Genomic DNA, 18,051 nt, shown 5'->3' with positions numbered 1-18,051 from the left:
TAATAATATGATAATACATAAATAGCTTCAAATTTTTCAAACATTTTCCTCTGAAAACAATCAGAATCCTTTTGATACGATTAGATACCAATTAAATGCTCCCATATGCGAGCAGTTTCAATAACTTAGGTGCATTTTTCATTAAATATATTTTTTTCAAAAATATTGTTCTGCTAGCTTAAGAAAAAAGTTAGCAGAACATTGGCCAGAAACAGCATATTTTTAAGCAATAAACTGTTGAAGAATGGTGATGATAATTTAATGCTCATTAAATGCTCTTGAAAAAACCTGATTTTCATGATAGTTTCATTGATTTTGTATAAATTTTTCAATAATATTATAATAATATGATAATACATGAATAGCTTCAATTTTTTCAAACATTTTCCTCTGAAAACGATCAGAATCCTTTTGATACGATTAGATACCAATTAAATGCTCCCATATGCGAGCAGTTTCAATAACTTAGGTGAATTTTTCATTGAATATATTTTTTTCAAAAATATTGTTCTGCTAGCTTAAGAAAAAAGTTAGCAGAACAATGGCCATAAACAGCATTTTCAAGCAATAAACTTTCGAAGAATGGTCATAATAATTTAATGCTCATTAAATGCTTTTGAAAAAACCTGATTTTCATGATAATTTTATTGATTTTGTAAAAATTTTCAATAATATGATAATACATAAATTGCTTCAGTTTTTTTCAAACATTTTCCTCTGAATACAATCAGAATTCTTTTGATACGATTAGATACCAATTATATGCTCCCATATGCGAGCAGGTTCAATAACTTAGGTGCATTTTTCATTAAATATATTTTTTTTCAAAAATATTGTTCTGCTAGCTTAAGAAAAAAAGTTAGCAGAACAATGGCCAGAAACAGCATTTTCAAGCAATATACTGTTGAAGAATGGTCAAAATAATTTAATGCTCATTAAATGCTCTTGAAAAAACCTGATTTTCATGATAATTTCATTGATTTTGTATAAATTTTTCAATAATATTATAATATGATTATACATGAATAGCTTCAATTTTTTCAAACATTTTCCTCTGAAAACAATCAAAATCCTTTTGATACGATTAAATACCAATTAAATGCTTCGATATGCGAGCAGTTTCAATAACTTAGGTGTATTTTTCATTAGATATATTTTTTTCAAAAATATTGTTCTGCTAGCTTAAGAAAAAAGTTAGCAGAACATTGGCCAGAAACAGCATTTTCAAGCAAAAAACTGTTGTAGAATGGTCATAATAATTTAATGCTCATCAAATGCTTTTGAAAAAATCTGATTCTCATGATAATTTTATTGATTTTGTAAAAACATTTCAAAAATATGATAATATATGAATAGTAGGGCGGTTCGATTTGTAGGGGATCAAAAAATCGCTTAGGCACATATGATTTTCGGATTCTAGGGATCAAAATAAGATACTTTGCTCAAAAAACCATACCTCTAAAATGAATTCTGATGTCCCTTGTACTAACGTGTAGGTACCCAAAAGGTCAAATTTCAAAAAATCCTGTTTTGACCCATTTAGAGTGCTCCAATCGAGTCCAAATGTATGACCGACCCCCACTAACTTTGGAGGGCCGACCCACCCATGCTAGTGTTACCTCCCTGAGACCCCCCTAGGGGGTCTCCCATACAAAAATATGAAAAAATATCAAAAAATCACCATTTTTGGCACTTTATATGACAAAAATCAGTGAAATGGCTATTATTTTTCCGCACAAATGAAGTTTCTAGGAAAAAAATGTTTTTTTTTTGTTTTTAGATTTTTGTTTTCTCCTGCTTCGCATGGGATTCGGTCCTGAGTCTTCAGTGCATACATACACAATTACACATATTTCTGAGCTATTCTCATTGCAGATGGCGTTTGCAGTTGGCGTCCTTTTGAACATAAAATCGTATATCACTCTGTTACATCATATGTAATATTTTTATTTCGACCAGTCAGGCGAGCACCGCTGGTATGCTACCACAACGGCTACCACGCACGGACGCTCCGTTTCCACTGTTCCCACGCACACTGTAGAACCAGAGTGAATAAATAGAGTGACGCAGAGTCTGAAACCAGAAAAACCAAACGAACACTGCAAAGTCGGGTGTTTTCGTCAATGAAATAGTCTGCTGGGAGGCAACAAAAATCCATCCACTGTTTCCTCACAATCGGATTCTTCGGGAACCGAAAAAAACTCACATTCCTTACCGTTTTTTGTTATTACACAAAACGCACTTCATTTTATTTATCTCTATCAAACTTTATCAAACGAACTTGTTTTAAATTTAAATACAATAACTAACTTTTCACTCTGACAATAACAACACTCCGTTGAAGTCAACTGGAACTTGAGCAAAAAGGGGCTACCAGAAAAATATTTTGGTGGATACATAAAAAAAACCGTGTTGCTGTTTTGACTGAATTTCTCTCTGCGTCACTCTATCTATTCACTCTGTGTAGAACTAGTGTAGGTTTCGTATAGGATAGAAACGTCAACATAAATCATTCTACATCGTCCGCCAAAGAGTCAACACCTAAAATAAAAACCTGAAAGTGAAAGTGAAAATTGTTAAAGTCAAAATATATTTTTTTTAGTTTACAATGAACCCGCAAGATGAAATAGCAACAACATCATCAGCTATCGAAAACCCAATGAGTCATATACCCAAGCATGATGTTGCTGTTTTTGGTGTGTCTTCTGATTTGAATGATATTAATTTACCAACCGATCTGGATATCTTGAGATATTATTTTTACTTAAGCGAACGTGCGAAAACAGAACAAAAAAAGTTTTCTTATAAACAATTCTCTAATCACGTAACAGATAGGTTGGTTGGAATTTGGGAAAAACTTGGTATGGAAATAATTTCAAAAAAATATGTTGCTGTTAAATTGAATAGATTGGTTGACAAATACCAAGCCGAAATTAAGAAGACGAATAGAGACCTTTTAGTGTTCCCCGGTACTCTGAACGAAATTTTTTATATTGGAGCATGTAAATGCGATTTGACGGCAGCTCAATGTAATTGCGGTTTGGTTCCAGAACGCCTCAAAGAGTTTATGCACGATCGACATAAACAGAGAAGACTAACAATTGATGCATTTCTGATGGAAATTGAAGAGCAAGGGACATCGTCATCAATGCCAACAATGCCAACATACGAAGATCCCGATGATACAACATACGTAGACGTACCGATGACGGTTGATGAAGATGTTATGAATAGAAGCACAAGTTCACAATACACAGAAAGATACGATTGTTTTAACTTTGCCTTGATGTGTGACAGATTTGGTGTGTCTGATAGAGTAGCGTCAGCATTGGCAACCAGTCTTTTCAAGGATTTTGAAATGAAAGATCAGCATGGCGAACCTCTCATCATGGATAAATCGAAAGTTCGTAGAGAAAGAGAGAAATGCAGACGAATAGTGCTCCGCAAAGTTTAATAGCGTTTTCATTCGACGGCAGAAAAGATGATACTTATACGAGAGAAAAAATTGATGGTAAGTATCATAGTAGGATGGTAAAAGAACCTCACCTTGTTATTTTGAGAGAACCGAATTCTCGATTGATTGATTACGCAAGACTGGTAGAGGAAAGTGCTGAATACAAAACAACAAAATTGAATGAATTTTTCAATGATAAAAACATATCTCTGAATGCATTGATTGGCATATGCACTGACGGTGAGCCAACAAACACTGGCACACACGGTGGAATTATACGAAGATTCGAATTGCTGCTAAAAAGACCATTGCATTGGTTTGTTTGCCTTCTACACTTCAACGAACTTCCGTTTCGACATTTGTTTGGGGTTTTGGATAAATCATCCACCACTGGACCAACATCAACAACCGGGAAACTAAGCAAGCAAATTGAAAATTCTGAAGCTCTTCCGGTAAGTTATTGCTATCACTCATTTATTATAATTTTCTAACATTTTGAATGGTGAAATCATAATAAATTTATTTAATTATTATATATTTCTAGGTGGTGAGCGACTTTCAGAGAATTGCGTTGGAAAATATGCCTCCTGTTGCAGAACAGCACAAATATTCCACCGATTCGCAGTACTTATACGACATGGCACATGCAATTTCTAATGGCGTGGTTTCTGTGGATCTGGCTAACATAAAACCAGGGAAAATTGTACATTCTCGCTGGCTCACCAAGGCCGCTAGATTATTACGATTATATGTGACAATGAAAAAACCACCTAAAAATTTAAGAATTCTGGTTGAATTTATAATTAAGGTTAATGTGCCAATGTATTTTAATATCAAGTATTACAGCTCTGTCGTGTACGGTAGTGTATTATTTTTCAAGTACATTACTTGGGCACAATTTCTGGAGCCAAATTTATGCACTGTTGTCAATCATGTAATTAAAAATAATCCATATTTTGCACATTCGGAAAATATCTTGCTATCAATGTTGTTTGATGATAGGAAAGAGGTGCGCGACTCTGCTATCAAGAAAATTTTACGATATCGAGACAATGTTGAAGACCCATCGGAACTTAGAGAATATAAAAAACCAGATATAAACTTCCATTGCTTCGATTACACGAAAATGATCGATTTGACTGATAAAAATAACGTATTTGAACCACCATTCACGCGAATCATTCCGTATGAAACATTGATAGCATATTTAAATGAAGATGATTCACCATTTACTGATCCGCATATTCCATTACATATACAAGGAACGGAACAACACGTTCAACTGCTAGCTAGCGTTTCCAAACGAGTAATATCGGAAAATGTAGAGGCTGTTATGGAGGCGTCATTAGAGAGCCGTGCGAAATTGCCCAGTGTTGAAACCAAAAAAGACTTCAAACAATAATTTTTTAGTTCCTTTCCTATGTTCTGATCGAATAAATTTTTAAAGAGAAAACAAAAATCCAAAAACGAAAGAAAAACATATTTTTCCTAGAAACTTCATTTGTGCGGAAAAATAATAGCCATTTCACTGATTTTTGTCATATAAAGTGCCAAAAATGGTGATTTTTTGGTATTTTTTTATATTTTTGTATGGGAGACCCCCTAGGGGGGTCCCAGGGGGGTAACACTAGCATGGGTGGGTCAGCCCTCCAAAGTTAGTGGGGGTCGGTCATACATTTGGTCTCGATTGGGTCACTCTAAATGGGTCAAAACAGGATTTTTTGAAATTTGACCTTTTGGGTACCTACACGTAGTACAAGGGACATCAGAATTCATTTTAGAGGTATGGTTTCTTGAGAAAAGTATCTTATTTTGATCCCTAAAATCCGAAAATCATATGTGCCTAAGCGATTTTTGAATCGACCCACCCTAATGAATAGCTTTAATTTTTTTGAACATTTCCCTCTGAAAACAAGTAGAATCCTTTGTTTTGTGCATTTTTCATTAAATTATAATTTTATTGATTTTTTCTGAATTTTCGAAATATGATAAAGATATGATTTCCATCCTTTTTTATTGATTTTCAGATCAATTCTTTTGTCCTGATAAAGTCGGAAAGATCGTTTATTTTTTGATTTGTTTTTTTTTTATCTTTAAAAAAAAATATTTTCAGCGTGCAGAACTTTTTTTTATGTAATTTTGAGTGATTGTCAGGTATCGTGTACCATTTCTAATGTTGTCTTATCGGCTTTTGAATGGTTGCGTGCGATTATGACATCACCATACCTCCATATAGTCCATTCCTGCCCATAATGCAACTGATGATGCACTAGCAGTAATGAAATGATCGGAGTACAACCAGATCGAACCAATCTCCAAAAACATGATTTCCAGTCATCGATGTTCAATGTTCTAGAGATTTTTTGTAATTGGGGCTTATTACAGAAAACGAGGCGAGCGGCGAGTTACTCGCCTGAACAATTTTGATATTGCAGATAGCTGGATTTTAGACAAGTAGCTGGTCTGCGAAACTGTTCGACTCAGCTGTCACCAAACATGTTTCATTCGCATTCTCTCAGTCAGTGACTGGAGGTGAGGCGAGCTGCTCGCCTCGTCTTCTGTAATAGGCCCATAGGCGTATCCAGAGGGAGGCAGGGGGGGGGCGTTGCCCCCCCCCCCCCCTAAATGTTGACATTGGTGCAGAATTTTGTTTTCAATAATTCTAATAGCACAAAACGACATCTTTAGCCCACACAAACATCTGTAAAGTAACGGCCAGATCAAAAATAATTGATTGAAATGCTTGCGCCATGTTGCGTGGAATTCCACAGGTTTTTCAGTTGATCCACCAAGGATATTGCAGCAGCAAAAGTACCGGGCAAATCCGCCTGCATCAACTAGCTTGGAGTATTGGAACCGAGCTGTGACAATTCCTTACTTTGATTCTCTTGTAACCTCACTGGAAGCACGGTTCGATGAAGATAGTGCACCTGCCTACGCGTTGTCCTTGCTGCATCCCGCTAACGCAATACGCATGTCGTAGGAAGAGTTCAAGCGCAAAACCAAAAATTTCGTTATTTTTTATGAAGTTGACAATTTTGTTGGAGAGGTGGAAGTTTTGTATTATCATTGCAGCAGTATGAGAGCAGACCTTGGAAGAGTTGGATCTTATAGACCTGCTAGCTAAAGACCGTTCTTTCTTCCCTGCGACTGAGAAAGCAGTTAAAATTGCATTTGCTCTACCATGGAAACATACACGATTGAACGCTCGTTCAGCACATTACGTCGGGTGAAAACCTGGCTGAGGTCAACAATATTTGAACAGCGGTTGAGTGCTCTCTGCTTGCTGAGTGTTCATCGGCAGATAGTCAACAACAATCGTGAAAAGACACATGAACCGCTTCCGGAACGTTTGACGTTTGATGCCCGAAGATTTTATTGAGACTTCAATCAATTGAGACTGTGTCTTCAATCTTCACGTCCTTGGGAAGCTTTGACAGGATGTAGTTGAGATAGCGGCTGTGCGAATGGGTGTCCAGCTTCCGCAGAAGTAAACGTACCTTCGCCGCATCATTCAGCTGGCCTGATTCATTCTCGAAGAGGTCCTGGTAGCGGTTCAATAACAACGTCCGAACGTAACTCCGTTTTCGTCGTCGAAGACAAACTCGATGATGTTCGAAGAGAGGAACTCCAGAATCTACTCCGGGGTTTGATACTGACGCTGCTGCTGCTGGACCGCTATCCGCTGTAAAACTTGGGCCATCTTGTGAATAATATCTTGAATTCCCGGTTGCGGCTGCTGATCAACTCTATCTTCTGCCATGTTCGTGGATTCTTGAGATCCTCGTCGCCAAAATAATATGTCCAAGGGTTTAAATGAACTTAAGAGCTTTTTTTTTTATTCTCGCTTATTTTCCGTCGGTCTAGTTCCGCCACTGTTGTTGTGCCAATCACCGACGCCCAGGGAGGCGACTCCACCCAGGACCCTAACTCACGACCCGTTTATTAACGGACCGGCGCCATTGGCTTTACTTCCTCATGCGATGGAAGGCGTGATCCCAGAGATTTTTCGCCTCAGAAAATCTCCCGGTGTCGGCTAGGATTGAATCTAGACCAGTTTAGTTGGTTGTGAGTGGATCACGCCACCTCACAACCATCGACACCTATGTCGGCGGTGGGATTCGAACCCAGGCGTCGAGCGTGGTTGGCGGAGAGGTTACCAACCACACTAGGCCCCGCTCATGAACTTAAGAGCTTTTAGTAAAGAACATCTATTTATATTCGAGGTTGAACAAAAAATAATCAAATTTTCCACTCTGATGTCAAGGACAACTTTTCACTGAATGCCTTGATGTAACAATCACTAAAGACTAGTATTTATTTCTGTTTTTCAAAACACACTAAAGTCGCTTTTTCTGTGGGGGATACGTGCTGAAAAAAAAACGCGTAAATTCCGGAATCCGCGTGAAAAAACGCGTAAATTTCGAAATCCGCGTAAAAAACCCGTGTAAAATCCGGAATCCACGTAAAAAAAAACGCGTAAAAACAACCGCGTAAAAAGCGACCTTAGTGTACCATTTTTTTATTTCTAAAATTTTGAAGAGCTTGCTCAGGATTGGTCGGTGTAAGCGCATTCGTAAAATACGTACACCGCTGTAAACACCACCAAAAAAGTTCTTCCACTTGTCGTATCTGGTAGATACGACCTCTCCATATGCTGCCATTTGCTTACAAATCGCGTTTGATTCGACATGAATCGGCAAATCGTGCACTCGAACTTCGATGGCATCGTCTTCAATGTGCACTGGGATGGTGTATCGAGTTTGTTGATGGGAGATAGCGTGTTTAAAGCTGTTCTGTTTCACAAATTGTTCAGCTATTTCACGTCCACCGTGAAATGTTATCAGGATACAATGCCGTACATGGTGCATCTGTATAGCCTTGCACAGACTGAAATCCAATTTCATTCTGTCTCTAGGAGTTTTTCTACCTTTTCAATCGGTGGTCGTATCGGGCATACTCGAAAATCGACACAGACAGTATCTCCACGCATTTTTGGAATGTTGTTCACTTCCATCAGTAAGGCTACTGACATACTGAGGCGTCAAACGAAGCGAAGCAAAAAGCGTCGTAAAGGCGTCTGAGCCACTTCTTCGAACGTCTATATGAAACGCTCAACCCGGTCATACTGGAGCGGCAAAGACGCGTCGGTAAAGGCGGCGATACAGAACGAGTAGTGTTTTGACGCGCGTATAGGTACGCGGTACTACCATATTCAGACTAAATTTTTCATCGCCAGGTGCTTTATATTTGCTTTGTTTTGGTTTGGTAATTGAAAAAAAGCAAATAAAATACATTTTCGTTTAGAAAATGTCAAAATGTTTAGAAAATGTTAGTGTAGTAATACCATGTTCAGACTAAACCTGATATCGCCAGGTGCTTTATATTTGCTTTATTTTGGTATTAAATCTTAAAAAAGAAAAAAAGTAGGATAGAAAGTACTATCGGGAAAAGTTTTCAGGCCGTCGGAAAAACAACACTGGTATTTTTGATTGATGTTGAGTATTGATTCGAATGGTCAGGAATCTAGCATGCTGAACTTCTTTGGTCGCGAAAGTGCAAGCCGCTGAGTAACTAGCTGTGCTCACATGGGTTTTTTAAATCCTAATAGATATTGTAAACTAGTTGAATGTTGCTCGGGGTCAACGGGTTTAAAATTCAGAATAATTTCTTATATTTTTTACTACGCCTGTAGCGCAACTCCCTTCAGTAATATTATTTTATTTCATAAAAAAATCTCTATGTTTACTAAAAACGTAATTTACCGTGCTTGAAGAAGCAAAAAAATCTCCATTGGACGAATTCATATTTCCTTCAAACAAAACCGCCACTGAAATCTAGGAATATGACAATACAACGCATTGGCGACGCTCGCTCCAGTATGTCATAGGAAGCTTCACCCAACGCTTCTGTTTATTCCGCTTCTCAAACGCTCATCGCTTCGCTTCCTTTGACGCCTCAGTATGTCATTAGCCTAACACGCGGCAGGCAAACCACTGCAAAATAATAGCAAATATAGCAACGTACGGCAATCTTAATCAAACAAAAGGGTATCGAAAGCGTATTGTTCTCGCGATCAAGAGCACTTGTGTCTGTTCTGGCTGGAAGACGAGCACGAACTGTCTTTTTTCGATTTGTTGGGTACTATTTGGTCACTTGTTTTATCAACTGCTTATGCTTATTAGCTGAGTCAATTGAAGGCCATAATCGTCTTGTTCAGTATTAAACTGATAAGATATACAAATTTTTAACCTATGACATCAAGAACGTCAAGCCGGTCGAGGTTGTCTTGAAAGGTCTCACCAACGGTCAAACCGCTCAACCACCGATCATCAAACTTACCCCAACAGAATTAATTGGCATATCTAATGAAACGAAAATCGGGCGAGAAAAGTCAGAGAGCTGGAATTTCCCTTGTTAATTATTTAATTCATTTTAACCGGACTTATCTCCCAGATGGTCTCGTCGTACGATGCTGGCCTAACAAGCCAGTCGTCGTAAGTTCGAGTCTCGGTTTGGGAGAGACTGTTAGTGTCTGTAGGATCGTAGCGCTAGCCACGCAACACTAAAACAGTCGGCTGCGAAGTCTTTGTATAGTAAGCAGAATGTCAATTTCCGAATCGGAATGTAGCACCCAGGCTTTACTTTGCTAACCGCACTGAGGTTAACAATTTTGAATTTTTTGACAAACCACATGCTATCCATAATGTTCAGGTAAAGTGGGAGTTATATAGAAAGTTTGGGGGAGGAGAAAAGCCCAATTGCGAATTTGCCAACGTTATGGCCATGGTTCAAAAATCTGTTACTTGGACCAAAAATGCCTCATTTGGGGAGACTCTTCTCACAAAAAGGCCATATGTCCTGTGAAAGAGAGAATAAATTTTCGCTGTGCGAATTGTAACGGCAACCATATGAAAAAAATTTATTAATGCCCTGTCCGTCTAGCAATTGTTAAGGCAAGGCAATTTAAACAAAATTCAATTTCTCAATCAAAACAAAATTCTCCAAGCTGTACCGCTGTGCCGTCCATTTTTTACTCTTTTGCACAGATAACAGGTTCGGAATAAAATTCTGAAAATGATTTTGAAGCGTCTTGGTTTGGTACACTCGAATAACAGAGACTTACTGGTGTTGAAACATGAAGCTATGTCAAATAAAATTATTAACAATTTTCGACAAAAATCATTGCAATTCTAAATTGCTACGATGAGCACTCTTTTTAGTCAATAAGTTTAGAATTAAGTTAGTTGTAAGTATATATTCTTTTTTGATAAGTAGGTTTAACTCCCTACGAATGATAAATCCTAATTGAGACAGCAAACAAATCTCAATAAATTAAATTACATTTTTTAAATTTAATTTTAATTTTAATTCAATTAAATTTTTTAAGCTATTGAAACTGCTCGTATATGGAAGCATTTATTTGGTATCTAATCGTATCAAAAGGATTCTGATTGTTTTCAGAGGAAAATGTTTGTAAAAATTAAAGCTATACAAATAATATTATAATTTTAGAAAATTAATACAAAATCAATGAAATTATCATGAAAATCAGGTTTTTTCAAGAGCATTTAATGAGCATTAAATTATTATCACCATTCTACAACAGTTTATTGCTTGAAAATGCTGTTTTTGGCCAATGTTCTGCTAACTTTTTTCTTAAGCTAGCAGAACAATATTTTTGAAAAAAAAAATCATTTAATGAAAAATGCACCTAAGTTATTGAAACTGCTCGTATATGGAAGCATTTAATTAGTATCTAATCGTATCAAAAGGATTCTGATTGTTTTAAGTGGAAAATGTTTGTCAAAAATTAAAGCTATACAAATAATATCATATTTTTGAAAAATTTATACAAAATCAATGAAATTATCATGAAAATCAGGTTTTTTCAAGAGCATTAAATGAGCATCAAATTATTATGACCATTCTACAACAGTTTATTGCTTAAAAATGCTGTTTCTGGCTTATGTTCTGCTAACTTCTTTCTTAAGCTAGCAGAACAATATTCTTGAAAAAAATATATTCAATGAAAAATGCACCAAGTTATTGGAACTGCTCGCAGATGGGAGCATTGATTTGGTATCTAATCGTATCAAAAGGATTCTGATTGTTTTCAGAGGAACATGTTCGAAAAAATTGAAGCTGTTCATATATCATCATATTATTATAATATTATTGAAAAATTTATACAAAATCAATAAAATTATCATGAAAATCAGGTTTCCAAGAGCATTTAATGAGCATTAAATGTTTTTGATCGTTATAGAACTGTTTTGTGACTGAAAATGCTAATTTCGTATATTGTCTGCTAGCTATTTTCTTAAGCTAGCAAACAAATGCATTTTTCAAAGAAGTGATGGAGTATTAAATTCGGCGATATGGCATTAAATGAGCATCGAATGAGCACTAAATTTTCATGCTATTAACTCTTTGTTCTGCTGACTTTGTACTTCCAGCTTAAGGGACATCAATTTTCGACAAAAATCGTTGCAATCCTCAATTGCTACGATGAGCTCTCTTTATAGCCAATAAGTTAGCAATTAAGTTAGTTGTAAGTTTACTTCCCCTTTTCTGACAAGTAGGTTTAAATCCCTACGAATGATAAGTCCTAATTGCGAAAGCAAACAAATCCTAACATATAAAATTCCAAGTTTCTAACAGTGTTGAGAAGTCACCATTTGTGATTGGACACACATACTCATTATTTACTAATAAAAAAAAACATTTATGATTAGTCACACAAAATAATTCATTGATAATTTGTTATAAAATACTTGAGTTACAAACAAACTCACCTAGTAACAAAATGAATAGAATATTAAAACTGAAAACTAAAGCTAAAAATACTATGACGTTTTCACTGAAGGTTCGTAAATCTTTTATTTTTCTTATAAAAGCGAAAGAGCCAAAGTATGAATTGATCTGTATTTTAAATAACAACATTTACTTTTAGTCTTTTTTTCTGACGAAAAAGGAAACAACAATTAATTTGTCTACCGGAGTGTTCTGGCCTATCTCGTACGAACTTTATTATTTGTCAAACAAGATTATACAGATTTGAATATCCAATCAGAAAAAAAAACTGTCTGACCTGGTACCGAGAAACCTTTCAGTTGCTCTCGAGGTACGATGCCTAACAAGCCAGTCGACGTAGATTGGAGTCTCGACCTGAGAGGAGACTGTCAGTGTCAGTAGGATCGTAGCGATAGCCAGCCCCGAAATTGTCCTGTACATCAGACAGTTGACTACGGAGACTGTGTATCATAAACAGATGGTATACTGCCATGAAACCTGCTATCTGATAATCTCTGCAGCATTTTCGTTTATTTCTTCGATTTTTTTCCCAAAATTAACACATACGAACATACACTATAGACCACTAAAAAACATTACTTTGACGCCATTTTGATCAAATTCGTAATTTGTAATTTATCATTTTGTCTTAAGAAAAAACCAGTTATAGAATATAATGTTCTGGAAAGCTTATTTGAGGCGAAAAAGATGATTAATGAAATATTCTATGTGGTAAGGGTAATTCGGATCAGAAGCCGTTACGTCCAGTCATTTTGATATTTAGCGTTGCATTTCTCCACTTATTTGTTACTCTGCCAATTCGAACTTTTAGTTTTGCAAAATCACATTCAAGAAGAATAAGTGAGAGGCCATCCACATTCCACGTGGACAGATTTTTAACGATATTGAGCCCCCCCTCCCCCTCCGTGGACAACTGCTCCGTGAACCCCCCCCCCCCCACCAAGGCTGTCCACGTGGAATGTGGATGGCCCCTAATAAGTCGGAACGAAACGGAAGTCGAAATGAATCAAATGTGGCAAATCCTAGATCGGGGTTCATTCTTATTTTTAGTGGTATAATTTAAAAGAAAAAGAATAAAAAGTTATCTACTATTTCGCCGTTGTTTTTTTTTTGTTGGTTGGGTGGGTAGTTCATAGTTTATAGGACAACAAATATTTAACCTTAGTATATCAGACTAATCGTTGTTTTATTATTTCCTTTTAGTTTGTACTATATCAACGGCCATCTAAACTTCAAAACACTCTCTATAATGGCATGATTTTGTGCTTTCTGTTTCTTTTTTCTATCCGTGGTTTTAATTTCGGTGCACGCAATCTACCTCAATGGCGAAATGGCACCGACACTGATTTGATGTATACATTGTGATATGTATGAACAAACTACCCACCTCGGAGAGCAGATCCCCGTTCCGCCGAAGAGAAGAAATCCCGACGGACATCGCTGCAAGTTCCACTACCGAAGCTGCCTTCGTCGGAGAGTCTCAGCCTTAGCCCTGGACCAGCATCGCCAGGTGAATTTTCTTTGCTTGTTGGTCCACCCTTAATTTTTTTTGTTGGTTCCAGTAGATAACGGGTAATTGTTTCTTCGTTTAATGGTGCTTTTTTGTGTCGACGATTCGAAGTCTGAGTACTGATGACGATGTATATCAGTTTTCCAATAACTTTTTTTCTAAAAAAATATTGGTGTTGTCGATAATGTGTAGTTAATTTGTCTGAACCTCCAAATTTTTGTTCATTTTAACTGCCTGAAATAATTTTATTGAAACATAAAAATTGGCTGAAAAGAAAGAGAATTTAATTGGCGTTCTTCAGAAAGAAATCGGGTAATTTTAACAATTTGCCTTACAATGCTAAATGGTCGATTGAAAGGAATAAAAATTGATCGCTTGCCTTTTTTTTGTTTGAGTATTTTAGAGTTGTACTGTTTGTTTTCAATTGTTTGATAGATACTCTATTTATGTATACTGTAGTAGCAATAAAACAATTGAATAATCAAAACAATAGTTGAGTAACACATTAGAACGTAGTAAATAGTCGATTTTCTAACACAGCATGGGATATGCTGCCAGTACAATTCCAGACATTTATGTTAGCCATGCCGCCTGAGTTTGACTTGATTTTGGCAAATTTTCTAGACATGGTATGTATGGAGAACAACTTTATTTTAAAAATAAGACATCGCCAAAGTCTCCATCATTCTAAAATATAGCTTTCTACATTTCATTTAGAACCCTCAGGAGAATCAGCCGTCGCGGGTTTTCGAAAAACTTTTTTTTCCTAAAAAAGTATCATGACAGCAAGCGTCCAATTTCCAAGAGAATAGTACAAATGCAAGAACTTCTGAAAATGCCCCTAAAATTTGAAGTAATTGTCAAAACTCCGTTTTTGGACGTTGGCTCACCTTTTCTATTTTGAACTCAATCATTTTTCAATCAATTTTTTATGTTTTGGCTGTTGAAATAAACCGGTGAAATTAACAGTCCATGTATAGTTGCGCGATGAAAATCAAACATCCCTTCCCAAAAAAATATTACTCAGCGACATATCAGCCGATTTATTTGAATTTCTTCAAAATAAAGCTGTATATTTTGCTTAGCAAAAGACACCACCAGACCTGACGAATACGGCCTAACAATTTTTAGGCTGATCGTGAACCGACACAATAGGTAGTACAATGCTTTAATCCAGGATAAAAAACGTCACAAAAATATGCTTCCTGTAAATATGACACCCTTCCATAGGAATTCTCTGGTGGAAGAGCCATCGCGTAGAATGGACATAGTCTCAGCTTTGTCCTGTGGGGAGCATTACCATTCAAATGTCTCGAGCAGATTGTGTCTCAAAAAAATCTTTTCACAAGCTTTTCGCATATTTGTTCCTTGTGCAACAAAAGAAAACCCGCAAGACCCGTTAGTCAAGAACTTTGTTACTTCGTAGATTCAGTGATGTGAAATTAAATTTACGATTTATTTGCGAGATCTAAAATGCACTGAATACGTGAATATATGCTTAAAATGGCGTAACATCAGATCAGAGTAACAGCATACCTGTTGCGTTGAGACTGTGTGAAACCATTTCCTCGAATGTGTGACACGGAATGTAAGAGAGAATTGTCGCTTGTCACTAATAACGACAGGCACGGGTTTCCTCCACATTTGGCAATTTAGCATGCATGGAGAAATGGCTTCATCGTCGAAGTTGAATCCCAGTTGACGTGCGACGGTAATTGGAAATTGATTTGAATTGATGGTGGAGAGCGTGTACTGCTTGAGTATAGAAACTTGTGATAAGCGAATTGAATGAACTGATTTGATTGGATCATTGCTTTTTGTGTGGATAAATGTTTAATTTCGTGCATTTTCATGATGGAAATTGCTTTTAAATTATCCCACATTATTTCATAAAATAACCTAAACGGCTTGCTTTGAAAAAACAACAGATGACGATTCAAATCATTCTTGAGAACAGTTTTTTAATTGTGATTTCGAAAAGTTATATAATTTTTTACTAATATTTGGAGGCCTTGCAGTTTCTTTGTATTTTGGAAAAATACAATTTATTTGGAGGCCTTGCAGTTTCTTTGTATTCTGGAAAAAGAAGTCATCGAATTTGACCTAATTTTTTTAAATGAAAATTCAATAAATTCTAAAAGCCACTTGTAGATAGTGGGCGGGCATCGCTTACCACAAATTTGACACAACTTATTGCTAATAACACAATAGAACAGTTGAGCACCATTAATCGCAGAACGATGAACGCTACGCTTAGATAAGCGAAATTTCCGCTAATCGCTGTTCGTCAAATGATTATCATTTGTACGTGGTAATGGTAAAACGTTCATGATGCGTTCAGAAAATATTATGAAAAGGTGCGAAATCGAATCATAGTTTTGGCCGTGAAAAAAAAAAAGGCTAAACCTAGCTAAATCAAATTGAGTAAATATAATTCTAACAATGATTACAAATTATTCTCTATTTATACCTCGAAGGATTGAATCTATTGGAGTTCATTTCATTGAAGAGTTTTTTCGCTTGTAAACTCTAGGAATCTAGTCCAAGACAACATCAGAAATTGTTCTATCGAAAAAAATTAAATTAATTTAGTGTCAGCGTAGAGATTCGAAATTAAATTGAAATAGTCAAATCAAATCATCTTCCAGTTAGTCTTGAGGTACGTTGCTGGCCTAACAAGCCAGTCATCGTCGGTTCGAGTCTCGGCTCGAGAGTGACTGTTGGTATCAGCAAGATCGTAGCGCTACTATCCCTGCAACTGTACTGTACAGTTGGCTGCGAAGCAACCCGGGCAGGAGAGCATAACAAAATAATAACTCATCAATAACATATTTAGCTATGAGGACTAATCGTGTTATTCGAAAGATATTCACGTTTCAAACATGCATATGAAAAAATCATAAAATTTTGATATCATGGAGTGATTCGCGATTAGGGCGCAACTAACAAAATGTAAACAAATCGTTTTATTACACCATTGGTTTCTGAAAGACTGACAAAATTCATGGAGTTTTTAGTAGAGGGCGACAAAACAGTTTACCCAAAACAAAAGATACTTTGGAACTAGGTCCTTTTCATTGTTTTGAAATATTTGCGAAATATTTCGTAAATAGGCGACAGTGAAGGGCGGATCAACAATGTTTTCAAAATACAGGCGCATTCAAAGAGGTGCAACTGAAAGAAAAATAAAAACAAGACGAAATGAAGGTGGGCGCATCTCGTTGTCAGAATGCTTTTAGGCTCATTTGAAAAGGGTTAGCAGAAAAGCGCAGATTTGGCCATAAATGCACAAACTTAATGTAGCATTGTTAGGAACCTATAAGACAGGTTTATTTTACGTCGAGTTTTGGTATAGAATCGAAGTGTAAAAAAAAAAACAATCACTAGACGATAATTATCGGAAGAGAGAAACGATCGTTTGAGCAAATTCCCCTTTCTTTCTGAGTCGCAAGTGTTGACAGTCAAATAGATTATTCATTGTTTAACAAAATGTTGCTTGCTATTATCATTCTCAACTCAATGTAGGGTAAACAGGTATAATACGCGCCCCCTAAGGAACATCGTCAATACTGTAGCTTTGTTTATCACAAACAACAAATCTTTCATGCAGTTGGATACACTATTTAGTTGGTAATGCACTGCTATTATTTTGTTTTGTTATTACTGTTACCCAAAAATGCCATAATTTTATTAAAAAATATGACTAAATTTCAAGCTTTCCAATCTACCGGGGCAAAACGCCCCAGATGCAGTATAATATGCCCCATGCAGTAGCTTCATATGCCAGCTTAGCATGCGAAGTGAAACAGCGCTTGAAGTCTCAGAAGCAAACGCTAAAGCAATGAACAAATCAGCCGGGCTAGCGGTGGGGCATATTACCCGGGAGCAGTGATGGAAACGAAACGAATATGATTCAATCGTCGTTTATTCATCATATGTGCACTTCACGAAGTGTACGGGCCGCGACTAAACTCGAATCCTCTCAACCCAAAATGAAATGATGATAGGGTGCATAGGTTTCTGGGAGAAAACAAACTCATGACTAGACTGCATCAGCTCTGAGAAGCGATTCGATCGTTGCGTTTGTCTCTCCATAGGCCGGTAGTTACGGGAAGAAAGGATAGCAACAGGAGAAAATCATGTCGCCTGAACAGCAGCAGAGGTGTGGTGCGGTGAGAGGGAATGTGTGGGGGAAGGAACTACTTCGGCAGCGGTTGAGTTTAAGCGAGAGTAGGAGAGCATACACTGTCATTTTCTTTCTTTTTCTGAC

General features: G+C 36.6%; 1 protein-coding gene across 5 annotated transcripts in view; it reads left to right on the top strand.

Annotated features, from left to right (window-relative positions):
• Window positions 1-18,051, top strand: part of LOC129728434 (oxysterol-binding protein-related protein 8) — a 73,541-nt gene that overhangs the window by 16,496 nt on the left and 38,994 nt on the right. For 3 of the 5 annotated variants that reach the window (XM_055686880.1, XM_055686877.1, XM_055686898.1), the window contains exon 2: window positions 13,671-13,781. The exons of the other annotated variants lie outside the window; for them this stretch is intronic. In XM_055686880.1, the coding sequence (XP_055542855.1) occupies window positions 13,671-13,781 (111 nt within the window). The remainder of the gene's footprint in view (window positions 1-13,670; window positions 13,782-18,051) is intronic. 5 annotated transcript variants of the gene reach the window in all.

Source organism: Wyeomyia smithii, chromosome 1, assembly GCF_029784165.1.
Source record: "Wyeomyia smithii strain HCP4-BCI-WySm-NY-G18 chromosome 1, ASM2978416v1, whole genome shotgun sequence".
In the NCBI taxonomy this organism is placed as follows: Eukaryota; Metazoa; Arthropoda; class Insecta; order Diptera; family Culicidae; genus Wyeomyia; species Wyeomyia smithii.
This window is presented reverse-complemented; position numbering and strand designations above follow the sequence as displayed.